General features: G+C 43.0%; 1 protein-coding gene across 1 annotated transcript in view; it reads left to right on the top strand.

Annotated features, from left to right (window-relative positions):
• The window catches only part of tbc1d16 (TBC1 domain family, member 16), a 162,124-nt gene that overhangs the window by 107,319 nt on the left and 36,111 nt on the right, over positions 1 to 18,694 (top strand). Inside the window, exons 8-9 of the mRNA XM_039740410.1 lie at positions 6,808 to 6,942; positions 9,892 to 10,078. Of these exons, the coding sequence (XP_039596344.1) occupies positions 6,808 to 6,942; positions 9,892 to 10,078 (322 nt within the window). The remainder of the gene's footprint in view (positions 1 to 6,807; positions 6,943 to 9,891; positions 10,079 to 18,694) is intronic.

Below are 18,694 nucleotides of genomic sequence, written 5' to 3'. Positions count from 1 at the left end.
GTCAAAATGCTTGGGTTGGCACAGTGACACTGCGGTTAGACCTGCTGCCCCCCACATTCAGTGTGCTGGCTTTGAGTCCCATGCCAAGTCATTGACTTCATGGAGTCTGTATGCTCCTCGCTGTTGGTTTGTTTTTATAGTGTCTTTCTGGGTACTTTAGTTTACTTTCCATGTGCTCAAAGATATTTTGGTGGGTTCTGCTAATTAGTAAACCTAAACAGGCATCATTCTGGGCATAGATGTGCCACCTGAAAGAGGATTAAGTGCTTTACTGAATGTGTTTATGTATCTGGAGCTTTGTTAGGTTTACATGGCATTGAAATGTTGATATGCTTTTTAATGTCACTTTGAAATTAGTGGGAGGTTTATGCTGTATGTTCTCTTGATGTAGTGGAAACTAGAAGTCCAAAGTGAATTTCACATCCCTGGGCTCATGATATGTTATGTTGTTTTGTCTTCAAATTTCTTTCGCTTACCATGCCATTCTTTTGCTTGTTTGAGCAAACTCTTTAGCTCTTCTTATTTTGTCTTGTCATGTCTTATCATCCTTGTACTCGTCTTGTCTAATGTTGTCTTATCTTGGCATGCCTCACCTCATCTCTTCTTGTCTTAACATTTCCTTTTTCTTATCTTGTCACCTCTTTTCTTTGTCTTATCATCCTTGTGCTCATCTATCTAGTGTTATCTTGTCTTATCTTAACATTGTCAGTGTTTATTCTTTAATGTTATCTTATCTTGTTTTGTCTTCTCTCATCACCTCATCCCGTCTCATCTTATCTTGTCTTGTCTTATCCCATTTCATCTCATCTCGTCTCATCTCAGCTAATCATATCTCATCTTGTCTCATCTCACCTTGTCGTATCTTATCCTGGCTTTCCTGGTCTTGTCTTGTCTTGTGTTATCTCATCTCATCTTGTCTGGTCTTACCATCTCATCTCATTTCAACTCACCTTATCGTATCTGATCTTATCATATCTCATCATATCTTATCTTATCCCATATCATCTCATCTTGCTTTAGCTCATCATCTCGTCTCACCTAATCTTATCTTAACATGTGTTATCGTCTCATCTTACCTTATCTTATCTCATCTCACCTCACCTTGTCTTGTCTCATCCTGACTTTCCTTATCTTATCTTATCTTAACTTGCCCTCTCATCTCATCTTGCCTAATCTTATCTTATCATCTTGTCTCTCCTAATCTTATCTTCTTGTATCTTGTCTCACCTTACCTTGTCTTGTCTTGACTTTCCTGACCTTGTCTTGTCTTGTCCCATCTTGTCTTATCTTATCTCATCTCATCTTAGCTTATCTTACCCCCATCTCATCTTACTTTATCTCATCGTCTCATCTCGCCTAATCTTATCTTATCATCTTGTCTCACCTCAACTTATCTTGTCGTCTCTCATCTCATCTCACCTTAACTTGTCTTGTCTTATCCTGGCTTTCCTGGTCTTGTCTTGTCATGTCTTAGCTTAGGTTAGCTTAGCTTGCCTGACCTTGTCTTGTCCTGTCAGTCCTTTTGCATATCTTGTCGCTCATTTTACTTGTCTTATCATCACTTTCCTCTCCTTCTCTTGTCTCATCTTAACAATCCTTTTCCCTTTACTCATCTTGTGCAGTGTTTCCTTATCTTATGCCTTTTTTCTGTCTTCACATTCCTTTTGCTTACTTTTCACTCATTTTCTCATTTCATCTTTTCTAGTGTTGTCTCCTCTTATCTCGTGTTGTCTTCATATTCCTCTGCTTGTCTCATTGTCCCTTTGCTCATCTTCTCTAGTGTTGTCTTACCATGCATTATTTTATCACGCCTTATCTTATCCTATCCTATCTTTCCTTGTCTTATATATTTTTTCTTATATTAGAATCCTTTATTTTGTGTTCTATTCTCTTGATGTGTTTTGTCTTGTCACGTCTTATCTTACCTCGTCTTGTCTTATGCTGTTGTCTCTTGTTCCCATTTTATCGTCTCCTGTGTTGTTTTGTCACGTTAAGAAATCCCTAATACATTGAGAGTTTCCATGATTGTTCCTCAATGGGTACATGTACAATTCAAGTATATTTGTTATTCAATGGGTCTATCGATGTTCACCTTAAGCTGTACCGTGCACAAGGTACACATCTGGTCTCTGTATTTTAAGAAGAACGTAACAGCACTAGAGAATGTCAAGGGATGTGCAAGGTGACCGATCCCAGGAGTACGGGGTAAGAGCAATGAGGAAGGAGTGAAGGCGTTAAATCTTTAAAGCTTAAACAAATGGTGATGAATAGGAGACACAATATAAGCATTTGAAATTATGGAGAATTCAGTTTATTACTTTTAGATAGATAGATAGATAGATAGATAGATAGATAGATAGATAGATACTTTATTAATCCCAAGGGGAAATTCACAAGATACAGAAAAAAAGGTAAAAAGATAAAGTCATACACGCAGCTGCTGGAAAGGCTGCCACTCGGATGCGGCGCCGGAAATGTAAAAGTAGAGTAGAGTAGAGTGTTTTCTTACTTGAGTTTATATGTGGAGACTGGTAATCTTCAAAAAGATGTTATGAGACGCTTATCCACAGACAATAATACATTTATGGTTGTAGTTGTCTAGAAGTGTGCTTTACAAGTTGACCTTAAAGACCTTCAGTGCTCAACTAAGTGTTGCTTTTGAGAAGGGGGCTAAATGTCTTGTCTTTGAGTCCCCACAAGCTTAAGGAGCTGCCAGGTTATCTGAGAAGGAAGGAGCGCCACCTGCCTGCCGCAACGGTAAAATGAGAGAGCGCAAGGATGAAGTCTCTTTGTTAAGGGTACTGAGATGTGTGTGTGGAGGAAGAAAAGGGAAACACTGGAGTGTTTGTATTTGAGTGTAGAAGTTGTGTTTGATCTTCATTAGTGGTGCTCAAGGGGGTTTTACATTTAAAAAGCTTCTTCAATCCTAACACGGTGCATACTGAGATAAACTCAAACACCTCCGTGGATTTCCATTGCGATAAATGGACCCATGGAAAGAGTTTCCGGATTATCAGACAACCGAGAAAGAGGTCGTTGATCTAATGGTATATGTGAAAGTTGAATCTTGGGGGCTGACAGGTGAAACTGGGGTGAATGTGGACTTGTTGGTCTTATGTGTCTAAAACGAAGCTTTGTAACTTGCAGAATTCTGTCAGATGAAAATGCCTATTAAGAACTTACTTACCTCTCTTTTATGTTTTTACTTGGTATAGTAGGAAAGATAGATAGATAGATAGAAATAATTTGGTATAGTAGGCAGGATTGGATAGATAGATAGATAGATAGATAGATAGAAATAATTTGGTATAGATAGATAGATAGATAGATAGAAATAATTTGGGATAGATAGATAGATAGAAATAATTTGGGATAGATAGATAGATAGAAATAATTTGGTATAGTAGGCAGGATTGGATAGATAGATAGATAGATAGATAGATCCTCCACTCCTCTCCAGCGAGCTCTGTCCTCTTCCTCCCGACTGCAGCTGTCGACTAGAGGGAGGCAGCCACTTGATTGACTTCCTGTAGCACTTCCTGGTGTGGCGGAAGTGCCGCATGAACATCTAGAAGCCCTGGTGTCCCCGGTATTCCTTCTGCCAGCACCTCTGAGTGTAGCAGAAGTGCTGACATCCGAGGCCACAGGCCCTGATAGGGTTGAGCTTCTGTGCTCAAACCTTGTGGCCCCCATACCAGATGGGGCAGCAGCCCTCTCATGGTCCTGGGAAGGCATGGCGACTGGGCGTAACCCCCAGCCGACCACCACAATAGATAGATAGATAGATATGACATGAAAGGCACTGAATAAAATAAAAAACATACAAAGGAAAGAATATCAAATATGTAGCTACAGGCACAGCCAAGGCACTATATGATATATGGAAATAGATACTGTAGGTGAAAGGCACGTTAGAGTAAATAAATAAATAGATTGAATGAACTCTAGCACGTTACAGCCACACACACACTGGAGCCCATCTTGAGGTTTTCTGCCGTGTGTGTGGTGTGGTGTGTGTGTTTTCCTACATCCTGACATGAATGCAGGGAGCCTGAGACCATCAGAATCATTTCCTGCCTTTCAGCTGTCACTTTCTTACACAGCATTAAGGAGAGACTTAAATGTCCTTGCATCTGATACACAGCAGCCCGACATCTTCAACTGTAGAACAAACTTCAAGGAAAAGTGGATAAAAGGTAATTAGTTAAATCCATTCCTCCATGTTGTATCCAAAGGTCAAACGGTTTACAAATCGTAGACATTTGGGGAAAACAAGCCAAGTACAGAACAGCCTGTTCTGTTATGTGCACCACCAGGCTGTTTCACAACCAGACGTAACTGCTTTAGTGCTGCTGGTTACAATGGACCTTCTCTGTCAAGAGATTAGATAGGATGTGCTGTCAAAGGACCGGCTAGATAGGTAGAGAGATAAGAAAGGCGCTAAGTAAAACTGAGGGATAAATGGGCTCTATAATGATAAATAGAAGGAACTCAATAAAAATAGGAAGAAGAGACCATATGACATATGAAAGGCACTGAATAAAATAAATAAATCAGCATTAAATGATAAAGAGAAAAGCACTGTGTAAAACAGATAGAGGCCACACTATAAAACGTGAAAGGCACAAAACTAATTAGATAGATATATGGATAGAATTTGGTATAGTAGATAGAGAGATAGAAATGAAAGGCACTATATAATAGATAGATAGAATTTGGAATAGTAGGCAGAGATAGATAGATAGATAGATATTTGGTTAATTATATATTAATTTGAATTTTATTTCTTTGGTAAAGATTTTAGTTTAGATTTTGTTTCATTGGTAAGTGTGCCATTTTGCCATTTTAGAAATCACTATGGATAGACAACGGGTTGCTGCCTCCTTCTTGATTTGCGTCACAAAGATTCACTAATAAATTACAATGCAGCGCAGGAGCCTCTTTGTCCAAGGTTCGGATTTTAACATCAGAGCAGTTTGTACATTTTGTACATTTCGAGATATTCTGGCTTCATCTCATAGCACTTTTGTCTCAACTCATATTTTGTCTTAGTACTTCGTAACACTAAGATATGATGAGATAATAATACTAAAACCAGAAACTAAAAAAAAAACATAATTATAAAAATAGGGCAAAATAAAGTAACACTTTAAAGGGGAACCATAAAATGGGGTGGGGGGGGTCACAATGGGAAACTCAGTCCTTAACCTCTTCCACGGTGTGAGTTGCGGCCGTGAGGCCTGAGTGCATTAATCCGTTTAACAACAGGGGAACAGATTTAATTAGTGTGTTTGTTTTCACTGCATATTCTCTGGTGCCAGAAATAACATATGAGACCTGACGCAACTTGACGCAACTCTGGAAACACAGCCCGCTGGCTCTGCCGCTGATAAGCCCGCCGTGTCTGCTTTCATTTTTAGCTCGAGTTCTTACACTAACCTAAGAGAGAGTGGGAGCGGACTCATCTCTCGGGACCCTTTACAACCTGCAAACAGAAAAATAGACCTGTGAGATGAGACAGCAGGTTTCTTTTATCTTTAAATCTGAAGATTATCTGTCTGTCATTTATATAGTGCCTTTCACATCTATCTATCTGGCTAGCTATGTATTATATAGTGCCTTTCATGTTTATCTATCTATATAATCCTGCCTACTATACCAAATTCAATCTATCTATCTATCTATCTATCTATCTATCTATCTATCTATCTATCTATCTATCTATCTATCTATCTATCTATCTATCTATCTATCTATCTATCTATCATATGGTGCCCTTCATGTCTATCTGTCTATCTATCTGTCTGCCTGTGTCTGGGCCACACAAGGACAGTCCCAGAGTTGTCCCTAAGCCACTCCTGCGTCGTGTTTTTTGCCCTGTCCTCTTGGAAGGTGAACCTCTGTCACAGTTTGATGTCCAGAGCGTTCTGAACGGGTTTCCATGAAGGATATATCTGTATTTTTGCTCCATTCAGCTTTCCCTCAGTCCTGTCTGCTGCTGCCACCCTTATGCTTCATTACCCATTGAAATGGTTTTGTGCAGGTGATGATCCGTGCCTGGTTTCCTCCAGACGCGATGCTAATCTTGGTTTCATCAAACCAGAGAATCTTGTTTCTCGCCATCTGAAGGTCCTTCAGGTGACTTTTTGCAAACGTGATTTCCGTCTACTCCACCATAACACCCAGAATGTTAGAGTTTCGCAGTGGTGATTTTCCTTCTGGAAGTTTCTCCGACTGCCACTCAGATTCTGTTGAACTCTGTCAGAGTGTCCATTAGGTTATTGATCTCCTCTCTTACCAAGGCCATTCTCCCCTGATTGTTGAGCTCTTTTAAGAGTCACGGTTGTTCTTCCCTTTCTTGTATGTGGTCTTGGGACCCTTAAATGTGGAAGGCATTTGGTTGTAGTCTTTCCCAGATGTGGGCCTTGACACAATCCTGTCTCTTATTCTCTGCTGACAATTCCTTCCACCGGATGGCTTGGTTTTCACTCAACTGTGGGATCTTCTCTAGACCTGCGTGTGCCTTTCCTAATCATCTGACTTGACCACAGGTGGACTCCAAACACCTCAATAATGACCTGAGTGGAAGCAAAGGAGCAGAGAACTTCTGTCAATGGGATATTTAAATTACTAATCCAGTTTCCGCTTTGTCTTTCCAGGGTATTGAGTGTTGCTGAATGAAGGGAAAGATGAATTGAAATGATTTTAGATCACGGGGGGTCTCTCTAATCCTGTGGTGTTTTTTTATGAAGGTGGTGCACGTTGCTTGCATTGATCTGTTTCTTCCTTTCTTTTGATGCTTTTCAGGTTGTCCATGACTCCGGATGAGCACAAAATGTTTTGGAGGAACGTGCAGTTTACAGTAGATAAAGATGTGGTGAGGACCGACCGGAGCAATCAGTTCTTCAGAGGAGAAAACAACCCCAACGTGGAGATCATGAGGTAAATGAAACGGGAAACGCTTTGTGAATTGAGAAAGTTGCGAAAAGTTTTCCATTAACCCCAAACAGGAGAGCCACATTAGAGAAAACGTAACACGGCGTTTCCCTCTCAACTGCAGCAGATTCTCCAACTGTGTGAGAGGACGCCTGAGGAGTGGAGCAGAAGTGGACTGGTGCCGATATTTAAGAATAAGGGGGATGTGCAGGACTGCAGTAACTACAGGGGGATATAATTGATGAGCCACAGCATGAAGTTATGGGAAAGAGTAGTGGAAGCTCGGTTAAGAAGTGAGGTGATGATTAGTGAGCAGCAGGATGATTTCATGCCAAGAAAGAGCACCACAGATGCAATGTTTGCCCTGAGGATGTTGATGGAGAAGTTTAGAGAAGGCCAGAAGGAGTTGCATTGTGTCTTTGTGGACCTGAAGAAAGCAAATGACAGAGTGACTGAGAGGAGCTGTGGTATTATATGAGGAAGTCGGGAGTGGCAGAGAAGTATGTAAGAGTTGTGCAGGGTATGTACAAGGGAAGTGCGACAGTGGTGAGGTCTGCGGTAGGAGTGACGGAGGTGGGATTACATCAGGGTTCGACTCTGAGCCCTTTCTTATTTGTAATGGTGATGGACAGGTTGACAGACGAGATTAGACAGGAGTCCCCATGTACTATGATGTCTGCTGATGACATCGTGATCTGTAGCGATAGTAGGGAGGAGGTGGTGGAGATATGAGAAGAGAGGAGAGGAATGAAGGTCAGTAGGAACAAGACAGAATACATGTGTGTGAATGAGAGGGAGGTCAGAGGAATGGTGAGGATGAGGGAGTAGAGCTGGCGAAGGTGGATGAGTTTAAATACTTGGGATTAACAGTACAGAGTAATGGGGACTGTGGAAGAGAAGTGAAGAAGAGAGTGCAGGCAGGGTGGAGAAGAGTGTCAGGAGCGATTTGTGACAGACGGATATCAGCAAGAGTGACAGGGAAGGTCTACAGGACGGTAGTGAGACCAGCTGTGTTATAAGAGCTGGAGACAGTGGCACAGGAGACAGAGATGGCGGTGGCAGAGTTAAAGATGTTAAGATTTGCATTGGGTGTGATGAGGATGGACAGGATTAGAAATGAGGACATTAGTGGGTCAGCTCAGGTGGGATGGTTTGGTGACAAAGTCAGAGAGGCGAGATTGCGTTGGTTTGGACATGTGCAGAGGAGAGATGCTGAGTATACTGGGAGAAGGGTGCTAAGGATAGAACTGCCTGGGAAGAGGAGAAGGGAAAGGCCTAAGAGAGGGTTTATGGATGTGGTGAGAGAGGACATGCAGGTGATGGGTGTGACAGAGCAAGATGACGAGGACAGGAAGATATGGAAGAAGATGATCCGCTGTGGCAACCCCTAACGGGAGCAGCCGAAAGAAGAACAATTATGGCCCCGAAGTGCAAAGCGGTTGTGTTGGCGATAGTCTTACACCTAAGAGATGGCATCAAGTCCTTCTTTCGAGTGAGAAAATCAAAATTCTCGATTTACCAAAGGTTGTTATTGAATGTAATGGCTGAGATTTGAAGGAAGACGGCCTGACTGGGGAGGAGGTGCAGGACCAACGTGTAGGGAGAAGGTTGACCAAGCACATCAACCCCACATAGAAGTGCAGAAACATGAAGAGGAAGAAGAAGAAGAAGTGCTGAAGGGTAATATCTACCAGGTCATAACTCCTTTACTAACAACATGAGACACCTACAGCTACATTCATGAGTAGAGTAACTCTCTGCCTACAACATGGCACTAGCAGATACGAGGGGACTTCTGTACTTTTGATTTTGGTGTAAATGAACGAATCCCAAATATGAGGGTCATTTGATAAGGTTGGTAAAACTATGAGATGGCAGCACAGTTCAGCTGGTGACGTCACGGCTAGCAAGTGTCACTCTTCAAACTAGGACAGGGCAAATTTCAGCCTTAAGCGACGTGTCGTTCACGTTCTACAGGTTGTAGCGATTTTTTATTTTTCCAAAAAACGTGGGAGTTTAACTTGCTTTTTTTTTTAACCTGTGGCAGACGGCCAGGACCCATGCCCGGTCTGTTCTACACTGGATCTGGGGGAGCAGCCATGGGATGCGTGTTACGTCCCCCAGAACATTTGATGGCAGCCCTCCAGTAACCGCCAGGGGAGCTGCAAGGCTTCCTGAGCCCGTATGGGCGGCAACGCGGCCACATCCAGAAGTGCAGTCTAATTGAGGTTAATTAACACCTGAAGCACTTCTGGGTGGAGTATAAAAGGAGCCTGCAGCCACTACTGAGGGCGCTAGAGTCGGGAAGAGGAGGATGAAGCTGCCCTGGGAGGAGTGGAGGAAAGAAGAGTGGAAGTATTGGGTGAATTTGTGTTTGGAGACTATGTGGGGCCAGTGGGACACGAGGAAGAAGTCAGTCTGGGTCGGGTCATGCCAATATAGCTCCTTTATCACAAACCGTACTTCTCAAATGACCCTCATACGTGAGCCAGAGCCAGATTAAGACATTTAGAGGACCTAAGCACTTCAAAGGTTTTGGTGACCACATATACGGGGGGCATTCAAAAAGCTGGCACATCCTCCAAATTCTCTCGATTTCCTAAGTTTGCTTAATGGTTAATCCAGAAGATTCATTAGGTAATAAAAAAAAATATGAAGTGGTCCACAGCGAGAGCTCCTTTGTATTTCGGGACAGGGGCTGACACTTTAGATTTACGTGTGAAATTCGGAAAGGGTGGGAAACTGGAGGTAGGAGGCGAGTGGCAGGCTAGGCAGTCATGTGGATAGTGTTCCTTGGGTTTTACCCACCCTGGCCCCACCTAATGCCACCTGTGCCCGCTTTCCGAGGGTGAGCTGCTTGAGTTCTCTCTCTTTTCTGCCAGGTTGTTTCTCATTCTACAATTGCTTCACAGTAACATTGTTTCTACCCCCCATCGCTGGTGTTTCTCTCTTTAGGCGGATCCTGTTAAACTACGCGGTATATAATCCAGAGATGGGTTACTCCCAGGGGATGTCGGACCTGGTGGCCCCAATTCTGACAGAGGTCCAAGACGAGTCGGACACGTTCTGGTGCTTCGTGGGACTGATGCACAACACCATCTTTGTCAGCTCTCCTCGCGATGAAGACATGGAGAAGCAACTTGTGAGTTCCTGTTTTCCTCTTTTTTTTCTCCTCTTTTTTATTTTGCAAGATGTGTAAATTCTAATTTACACAATCTACACCATCAACAAAAGCTGCAAATGTTGTCTGCTTTTTAAGTGTCAGACTTTTACAGTGAAGAATCCTGCAGGCAAACCATCTTGTTTTTTTTTTTTTTATCTTTTTTTCTTCTCGTGCCTAGAAAAAGAACCGTTGAAAGATCACAGGCGGCATGACTGCCTCAAGATGTCCTTTAATTGAGGAGTGAGTGTCACTGGAAAGCCATCCATGCTGTTTTCAGGGCCGGAACGACCAGTAGAGCAGACACAGGAGCCCAATCCGCAGCAGAACACTCTCGCGCACACACACACACACACACACATGGACAACTTAAAAGAAAATACACCCCTTAAAATTGATATTTTGGAAATGTTATACTTAGTTATTGTCCTGACTTAGCAGGAAACCAGATAACTCATTTCTCGAGAAAACCGGGAGATGCGAGTGTAGCAACTTTAAAATGTTTGCTGAAGAATCGAAAGAAGACAGACACACCAATATCCGGATTTTGATGTTTATTCTGCAACAACGTCATCCAACTAAAAGACGAGCAGTAAGGGGCACAGTCAGCACACGCAGTGACAGGCGCTCTCTCAGTCTCCTGCAAAAGTGTCATCCAGCTTTATATATATATATATATATATATATATATATATATATATATATACAGTGCATCCGGAAAGTATTCACAGCGCATCACTTTTCCACATTTTGTTATGTTACAGCCTTATTCCAAAATGGATTAAATTCATTTTTTCCTCAGAATTCTACACACAACACCCCATAATGACAACGTGAAAAAGTTTACTTGAGGTTTTGCAAATTTATTAAAAATAAAAAACTGAGAAATCCATGTACATAAGTATTCACAGCCTTTGCTCAATACTTTGTCGATGCATTTTTGGCAGCAATTACAGCCTCAAGTCTTTTTTAAATATGATGCCACAAGCTTGGCACACCTATCCTTGGCCAGTTTCACCCATTCCTCTTTGCAGCACCTCTCAAGCTCCATCAGGTTGGATGGGAAGCGTCGGTGCACAGCCATTTTAAGATCTCTCCAGAGATGTTCAATCGGATTCAAGTCTGGGCTCTGGCTGGGCCACTCAAGGACATTCACAGAGTTGTCCTGAAGCCACTCCTTTGATATCTTGGCTGTGTGCTTAGGGTCGTTGTCCTGCTGAAAGATGAACCGTCACCCCAGTCTGAGGTCAAGAGCGCTCTGGAGCAGGTTTTCATCCAGGATGTCTCTGTACATTGCTGCAGTCATCTTTCCCTTTATCCTGACTAGTCTCCCAGTTCCATCCCCACAGCATGATGCTGCCACCACCATGCTTCACTGTAGGGATGGTATTGGCCTGGTGATGAGCGGTGACTGGTTTCCTTCAAATGTGACGCCTGGCATTCACACCAAAGAGTTCAATCTTTGTCTCATCAGACCAGAGAATTTTGTTTCTCATGGTCTGAGAGTCCTTCAGGTGCCTTTTGGCAAACTCCAGGTAGGCTGCCATGTGCCTTTTACTAAGGAGTGGCTTCCGTCTGGCCACTCTACCATACAGGCCTGATTGGTGGATTGCTGCAGAGATGGTTGTCCTTCTGGAAGGTTCTCCTCTCTCCACAGAGGACCTCTGGAGCTCTGACAGAGTGACCATCGGGTTCTTGGTCACCTCCTGACTAAGGCCCTTCTCCCCGATGCTCAGTTTAGATGGCGGCCAGCTCTAGGAAGAGTCCTGGTGGTTTCAACTTCTTCCACTTACGGATGATGGAGGCCACTGTGCTCATTGGGACCTTCAAAGCAGCAGAAATTTTTCTGTAACCTTCCCCAGATTTGTGCCTCGAGACAATCCTGTCTGGGAGGTCTACAGACAATTCCTTTGACTTCATGCTTGGTTTGTGCTCTGACATGAACTGTCAACTGTGGGACCTTCTATAGACAGGTGTGTGTCTTTCCAAATCATGTCACATCAACTGAATTTACCACAGGTGGACTCCAATTAAACATCTCAAGGATGATCAGGGGAAACAGGAGGCACCTGAGCTCAATTTGGAGCTTCATGGCAAATCCTGTGAATACTTATGTACATGTGCTTCTCAGTTTTTTATTTTTAATAAATTTACAAAAACCTCAAGTAAACTTTTTTCACGTTGTCATTATGGGGTGTTGTGTGTAGAATTCTGAGGAAAAAATGAATTTAATCCATTTTGGAATAAGGCTGTAACATAACAAAATGTGGAAAAAGTGATGCGCTGTGAATACTTTCCGGATGCACTGTACATATATATATATATATATAATAAAAGGCAAAGCCCTCACTGATTGACTGACTGACTCACTCACTGACTCACTCATCACTAATTCTCCAACTTCCCATGTAGGTGGAAGGCTGACATTTGGCAGGCTCATTCCTTACAGCTTACTTACAAAAGTTGGGCTGGTTTCATTTCGAACTTCTACGCATAACGGTCATAACTGGAACCTACTTACGTACATATATACGGCCATAGCCTGCAGCTCAGTCGCCGTGTGAGGCCGAGTTGCGTCCCCCATATCCACGCCTCCCACGTAATTGAGTGCCTGCCCATATAAGGTAAATATTCTCAGGTGAAGGACTGTGCTTAGCATATTCATAAGTGCAGCTACTGCAGAAACCCTCTGAATCTGAACAAGCCTTTGTAGACATATCAGTAGGAAAACAAGGTGTAAAGCTTATGTTTAAATTACGTTCAAAGACACGCTGCTGCTAATTATTCACAGGCGAATCCACAACTTAATACTGGGAATGCCTGTTAAACATCTTAGATTCACGAGTACCGATTTGGGTGGTGATCACTTCGATGAATGAAACCTATTCAAAAAACCCATAACACAATTGAGAAGGTAGCAAAAGAATATGAAGCAAGTGACGCATACAAGCATATTGATAAGTGCAGCTACTGTGGAAACAAAGCACGGTGTAAACCTAAAGTTTAAATTAAGTTCATAGACACGCTGCCGCTGGCGTTTGTCATGCCTACGACAAATACGATATTCGCGAGATACAAGTTCAAAGAGAAGACGCAGGGTATAAACGAGACTTTTGATCACTTTGTAATGGAGTTAAAATTGCTGGTGAAGGACTGTGCTTATGGAAACGAATAGGAAGGCAGGGTGTAAAGCTTAACTTTAAATTAGGTTCATAGACACATTGCCGCTGGCGTTTGTCATGCCTAAGACACCAACGATATTCGTCGAGATACAACTTTTAAGTGCCGGGTCTGAGCTAACATTAAATTAAGCCGTGGACATCGCGAGATCGCACGAGATAGCACAAGCACAGCTGAGAATCTTCAATGCATTTACTCCGAGCGGCTCACGTGAACTACAGCGGTATTTACGTGTGTACCACGCACACATTTTTTCTAGAAAATTAGTATTAGAAAATCAGGTGCGCATCATATATGAGGAAATGTAATTCTGTAATGTTTACTTCTTCTGCTTGGACTCGCTCTCTCTCTCTCTCTCTCTCTCTCTCTCTCTCCCTCTCTCTCTCTCTCTCTCTCTCTCTCTCTCTCTCTCTCTCTCTCTCTCTCTCTCTCTCTCTCTCTCTCTCTCTCTCTCTCTCTCTCTCTCTCTCTCTCTCTCTCTCCCTCTCTCTCTCACTCTCCCTCTCTCTCTCTCTCTCTCTCTGTCTCTCTTGCTCGCGCTCTCACGCTCTCTAAACACTTCGTATACAATCACAATGCGTGTCATACACGGGACAAAACGATTTTTGCGGTTTTCTTTGTAAAAATTAGGGTGCACGTCATACACGAGAGCGCGTGGTACACGAGTAAATACAGTATATATATTTGCAGCTGGAGATCCACAAAGGGAGAAAAAATGAATCACGTATCATAAAGTAGTTTTTATTCCTGAGCTTTCAACCCCTGCCAGGGGTCTTCATCAGAGGATAATGCTTAGACTTACAAGAATCAAAGGCAATATATAGCAAAAAATTATGTGGGGGGATTGGCGGTGAGGTGGCTAAGTCAGTGTGATCAGGAGGGGGTGCATTGGTTGTAAAGTTTTATTTATTATGAACATGTTCTTCTTAAGTTTGCATATGCTGGATTTATGTCCAAGTGCCTATTGATGGCATTCTCATTTGATAGCCAAGATTTTGCCACCTCCCTGACCCCCCCCACCCACATAATTATTGCTATTTATTGCCTTTGATTCTTGTAAGTCCAAGCATTATCCTTTGATGAAGACCCCTGGCAGGGGCCGAAAGCTCAGGAATAAAAACTACTTCATGATATGTGATTAATTTTTTCTCCCTTTGTGGATCTCCAGCTGCAAATATGAAAACCGTATCACAGACCTTCTCTTCCATATATATATATATACTGTATATATATATATATATATATATATATATATATATATATATATATATAGTGGCAGTAGGGGGCGCTAGTGCTCCCTTGAACCCTCAGGTACAACTCCAGACACCAGGTAAAAGTCCAAGACCTTTTATTTCTTTTCCACCATGCACAAAGCACCTTCCACACTACTCATAAACTATTAAATGCAACCAATAAACACAATATTCTCTCTCCTCCTCACCCAGACACTTTGCTCCTCTCCCACCCAGCACAGCTCAGTGTCTGGACTGAGGCACCGTCCTTTTATAGCCCCTGACCCGGAGGTATTCCTGTCCCAACAGTCCACAGTTCTTTATTCCTTCCAGGTCAGGGCAAACAGTCCTTTTCTTCAACCCGGGAGCACGTCGTTCCTTCCTGTCACATGACCGTGACGTACTCCCGGTTATAGGGCACACAAGAGCCAGTGAGCCGCCCTACAGCAACTCCCGGTGGTCCCCAAGGTATCCAGCAGGGCTGTGTAAAAACACTTAATAGTTCATAAGGCCCTGCTGGAGCTCGGGGCACGATCCTGCTGTCGGGAGAGCTCCTCCTGGTGGCCTGGGGGTGCGGACTGGCATGGGAAGCCGGCAGTCCTCCACAATATACACACACTCACCTAAAGGATTATTAGGAACACCTGTTCAATTTCTCATTAATGCAATTATCTAATCAACCAATCAAATGGCTGTTGCTTCAATGCATTTAGTGGTGTGGTCCTGGTCAAGACAATCTCCTGAACTCCAAACTGAATGTCAGAATGGGAAAGCAATTTTGAGCGTGGCATGGTTGTTGGTGCCAGACGGGCCAGTCTGAGTATTTCACAATCTACTCAGTTACTGGGATTTTCACACACAACCATTTCTAGGGTTTACAGAGAATGGTGTGAAAAGGAAAAAACATCCAGTATGCGGCAGTCCTGTGGGCGAAAATGCCTTGTTGGTGCTAGAGGTCAGAGGAGAATGGGCCGACTGATTCAAGCTGATAGAAGAGCAACTTTGACTGAAATAACCACTCGTTACAACCGAGGTATGCAGCAAAGCATTTGTGAAGCCACAACACGCACAACCTTGAGGCGGATGGGCTACAACAGCAGAAGACCCCACCGGGTACCACTCATCTCCACTACAAATAGGAAAAAGAGGCTACAATTTGCACGAGCTCACCAAAATTGGACAGTTGAAGACTGGAAAAATGTTGCCTGGTCTGATGAGTCTCGATTTCTGTTGAGTCAGAATTTGGCGTAAACAGAATGAGAACATGGATCCATCATGCCTTGTTACCACTGTGCAGGCTGGTGGTGGTGGTGTAATGGTGTGGGGGATGTTTTCTTGGCACACTTTAGGCCCCTTAGTGCCAGTTGGGCATCATTTAAATGCCACGGGCTACCTGAGCATTGTTTCTGACCATGTCCATCCCTTCATGACCACCATGTACCCATCCTCTGATGGCTACTTCCAGCAGGATAATGCACCATGTCACAAAGCTCGAATCATTTCAAATTGGTTTCTTGAACATGACAATGAGTTCACGGTACTAAAATGGCCCCCACAGTCACCAGATCTCAACCCAATAGAGCATCTTTGGGATGTGGTGGAACGGGAGCTTCGTGCCCTGGATGTGCATCCCACAAATCTCCATCAACTGCAAGATGCTATCCTATCAATATGGGCCAACATTTCTAAAGAATGCTTTCAGCACCTTGTTGAATCAATGCCACGTAGAATTAAGGCAGTTCTGAAGGCGAAAGGGGGTCAAACACCGTATTAGTATGGTGGTCCTAATAATGCTTTAGGTGAGTGTATTATACAGTATAATATATATATATATATATATATACTAGGCTGACCTGCCTTTTAAGGCGACTGACTTTTAAGTTGACCACTTCTTAAGGCAATTCAATATGTAGATCAATTTGATATTTTATACAAAGTCATTAATTTAGTTATATTGCATTTGAGCGGTATTACTTTAATGCTCGTAGTTTCTGTTATTTTGTGATGAAATTTAAACTTTGTTTCTATATTGAGGTCGCCCTTTTGAACCCCCCTGATATTTACTACGCGGTGAGGCATTTGTACTCCATCAACATTAATTTTTTCCAGAGACATAATTTTGTCTATTTTTCCAGCGCATCGCGCACAAAAAGCAAGGGAACGATGGGAGCACCAGAACTCTGCTCACATCATGTCGCCTGCACGCAAGCTGCAAGTAGTAAGTCTGTGATAAGCGGAATACCGCTACGCTCTCCACTCACGGGACGGAAGAACAATCCCCACCGCTTTTATATAGTAAGAAAGGAGAAGAAGATATCGCACAGTCTGGAGTAGAAAATCATCTTTTACTTGGGAAAACGAAACTACAAATCCCATTGTGCATTGCAAAATGGAGGGGCGTGTGTGAAACTCCGCGCCTGCGTAGCACTCACAGGATGGAAGGACAATCCCGACCGCTCTTATATAGAAGGATATATACAGTATACAAATATAATACTAGCTGACGCCCGCCGTAGCATACAGCAGTGTAAGAATAGGAACAGAAAATGGTGAGAAAGGAATTCAGAAATCAAGAAGAAAGAAATACTTCTTGAAAGACGCAGTTGTGAATAGGTGTTTAGCTGGAGACGACAGATAACAAGTTGAAAGATCTAACCCTAGAAAAAGCCACGGACAACTGACCATAGCTGAAGACTGGTTGTTGTAGATTAACACAAATCTTTGCAAACGTAATGCAAGGCGGGATGTTGGGGTTATGTTGGAAGTAAATGACAATGGTAACATGGAGAATCTCGGAAAGAGCTTGAATTTCATCTTCACCACCATAAACTCCAGATGTTGCCATGTATTGATGGTACTCGTGACTTGCTGTGATAACTCGACTTGCGTTGGAAAGAATAACAGGAAGAACGTCTCCAAATCTGTCCCAATGTGATGCAACGAAATCTCCTGCCCTATGTCGTAGTGAGAGTGCATTGCTTTTGTCAACTGTTTGTGTCAAGAAATGACCCACTGATAGGATCCCGGAAAACAGCTGACGTTGTACAAAAACCCGTCGACAGAGAAGATGCTGTTGTTCATTTTATAACAAAGGCTTAGGAAACAACTGTCGCAGTGTAATGAAAATAGCAAGGAGCGAAACCAATGGCAATGGTCGAGAGAGTACCTTCCTGTAGCAGGCTAGGGAAAAGACTCCCAGGCGCAGACATGGCCGAAGTGAAAGGTCACGCGGTCAGGCTAGATATCGGGGGGTGACGTGACACCAATGGGGTCATGAGAGGAGCGGGGAATGCGGTAGTCCAAAGGAGGAATAGGAATCGAGAAAAGTGGCGTGGGGGTGTATGGGAGGCCGCAGGCAGCGTGGGGAAGGGTTTGGAAGAGGAGGAATAGGAATCGAGAAATGCTGTGTCGGGGGGACCGGGTTTAAAGAGAAATATGTTTAAGAGATACAAAATTACACAAAATAAATAATGAAATGAGCACCAAATGAAACAAACCTGCCTAAAAGATAAGCAGTAAGGGCGCTCTCTCAGTCTCCTGCAGCAAGCCAAACTATACGCTATAATGAGGCTGGATCTCCGTTAAATGAAACACTTTTAAAATCAATTTCTGCTGACCAAAAGTCACGACAGAACCTCAAGACACATCAATAACCACATGACGTGATGTTTCCATGCAGTTTCAGACAGAATGCACTATTTCAAAACTTGCCAGCTTAAACGAGAGACGGAGAGTATTGAGAAACGCCTTAAGTCTGCTGTACGCTGCATGTGCGTCCTATGGGTGCTTCATTAATTAAAGCCCCCCCGCTACAACAGGCAAACAGGAACTATTATACAAAAGATTACATTGATTGGATTCACATTAAACAAAATTCATAATATATAAAATAGAAGCATTTCAGTATTAAAAAATACATAGTTTTGAGAATCTGTGGTGGGCTGGCACCCTGCCCAGGGTTTGTTTCCTGCCTTGTGCCCTGTGTTGGCTGGGATTGGCTCCAGCAGACCCCCGTGACCCTGTAGTTAGGTTATAGCAGGTTGGATAATGGATGGATGGATGGATGGATAGTTTTGAGAATGTTCACAAAAATAAAACATAAACTAACTCAGCGACATGAGCAAAAGGCAAGCAAAAGAAAATGAAAATAAACCGAAGTGACCGAAAACCCCAGACGAGAGGTGAA

Source organism: Polypterus senegalus, chromosome 17 (assembly GCF_016835505.1).
Source record: "Polypterus senegalus isolate Bchr_013 chromosome 17, ASM1683550v1, whole genome shotgun sequence".
Taxonomy (NCBI): domain Eukaryota; kingdom Metazoa; phylum Chordata; class Cladistia; order Polypteriformes; family Polypteridae; genus Polypterus; species Polypterus senegalus.
The sequence above is the reverse complement of the archived record's forward strand: the minus strand, read 5'-3'. Positions and strand labels throughout refer to the sequence as shown.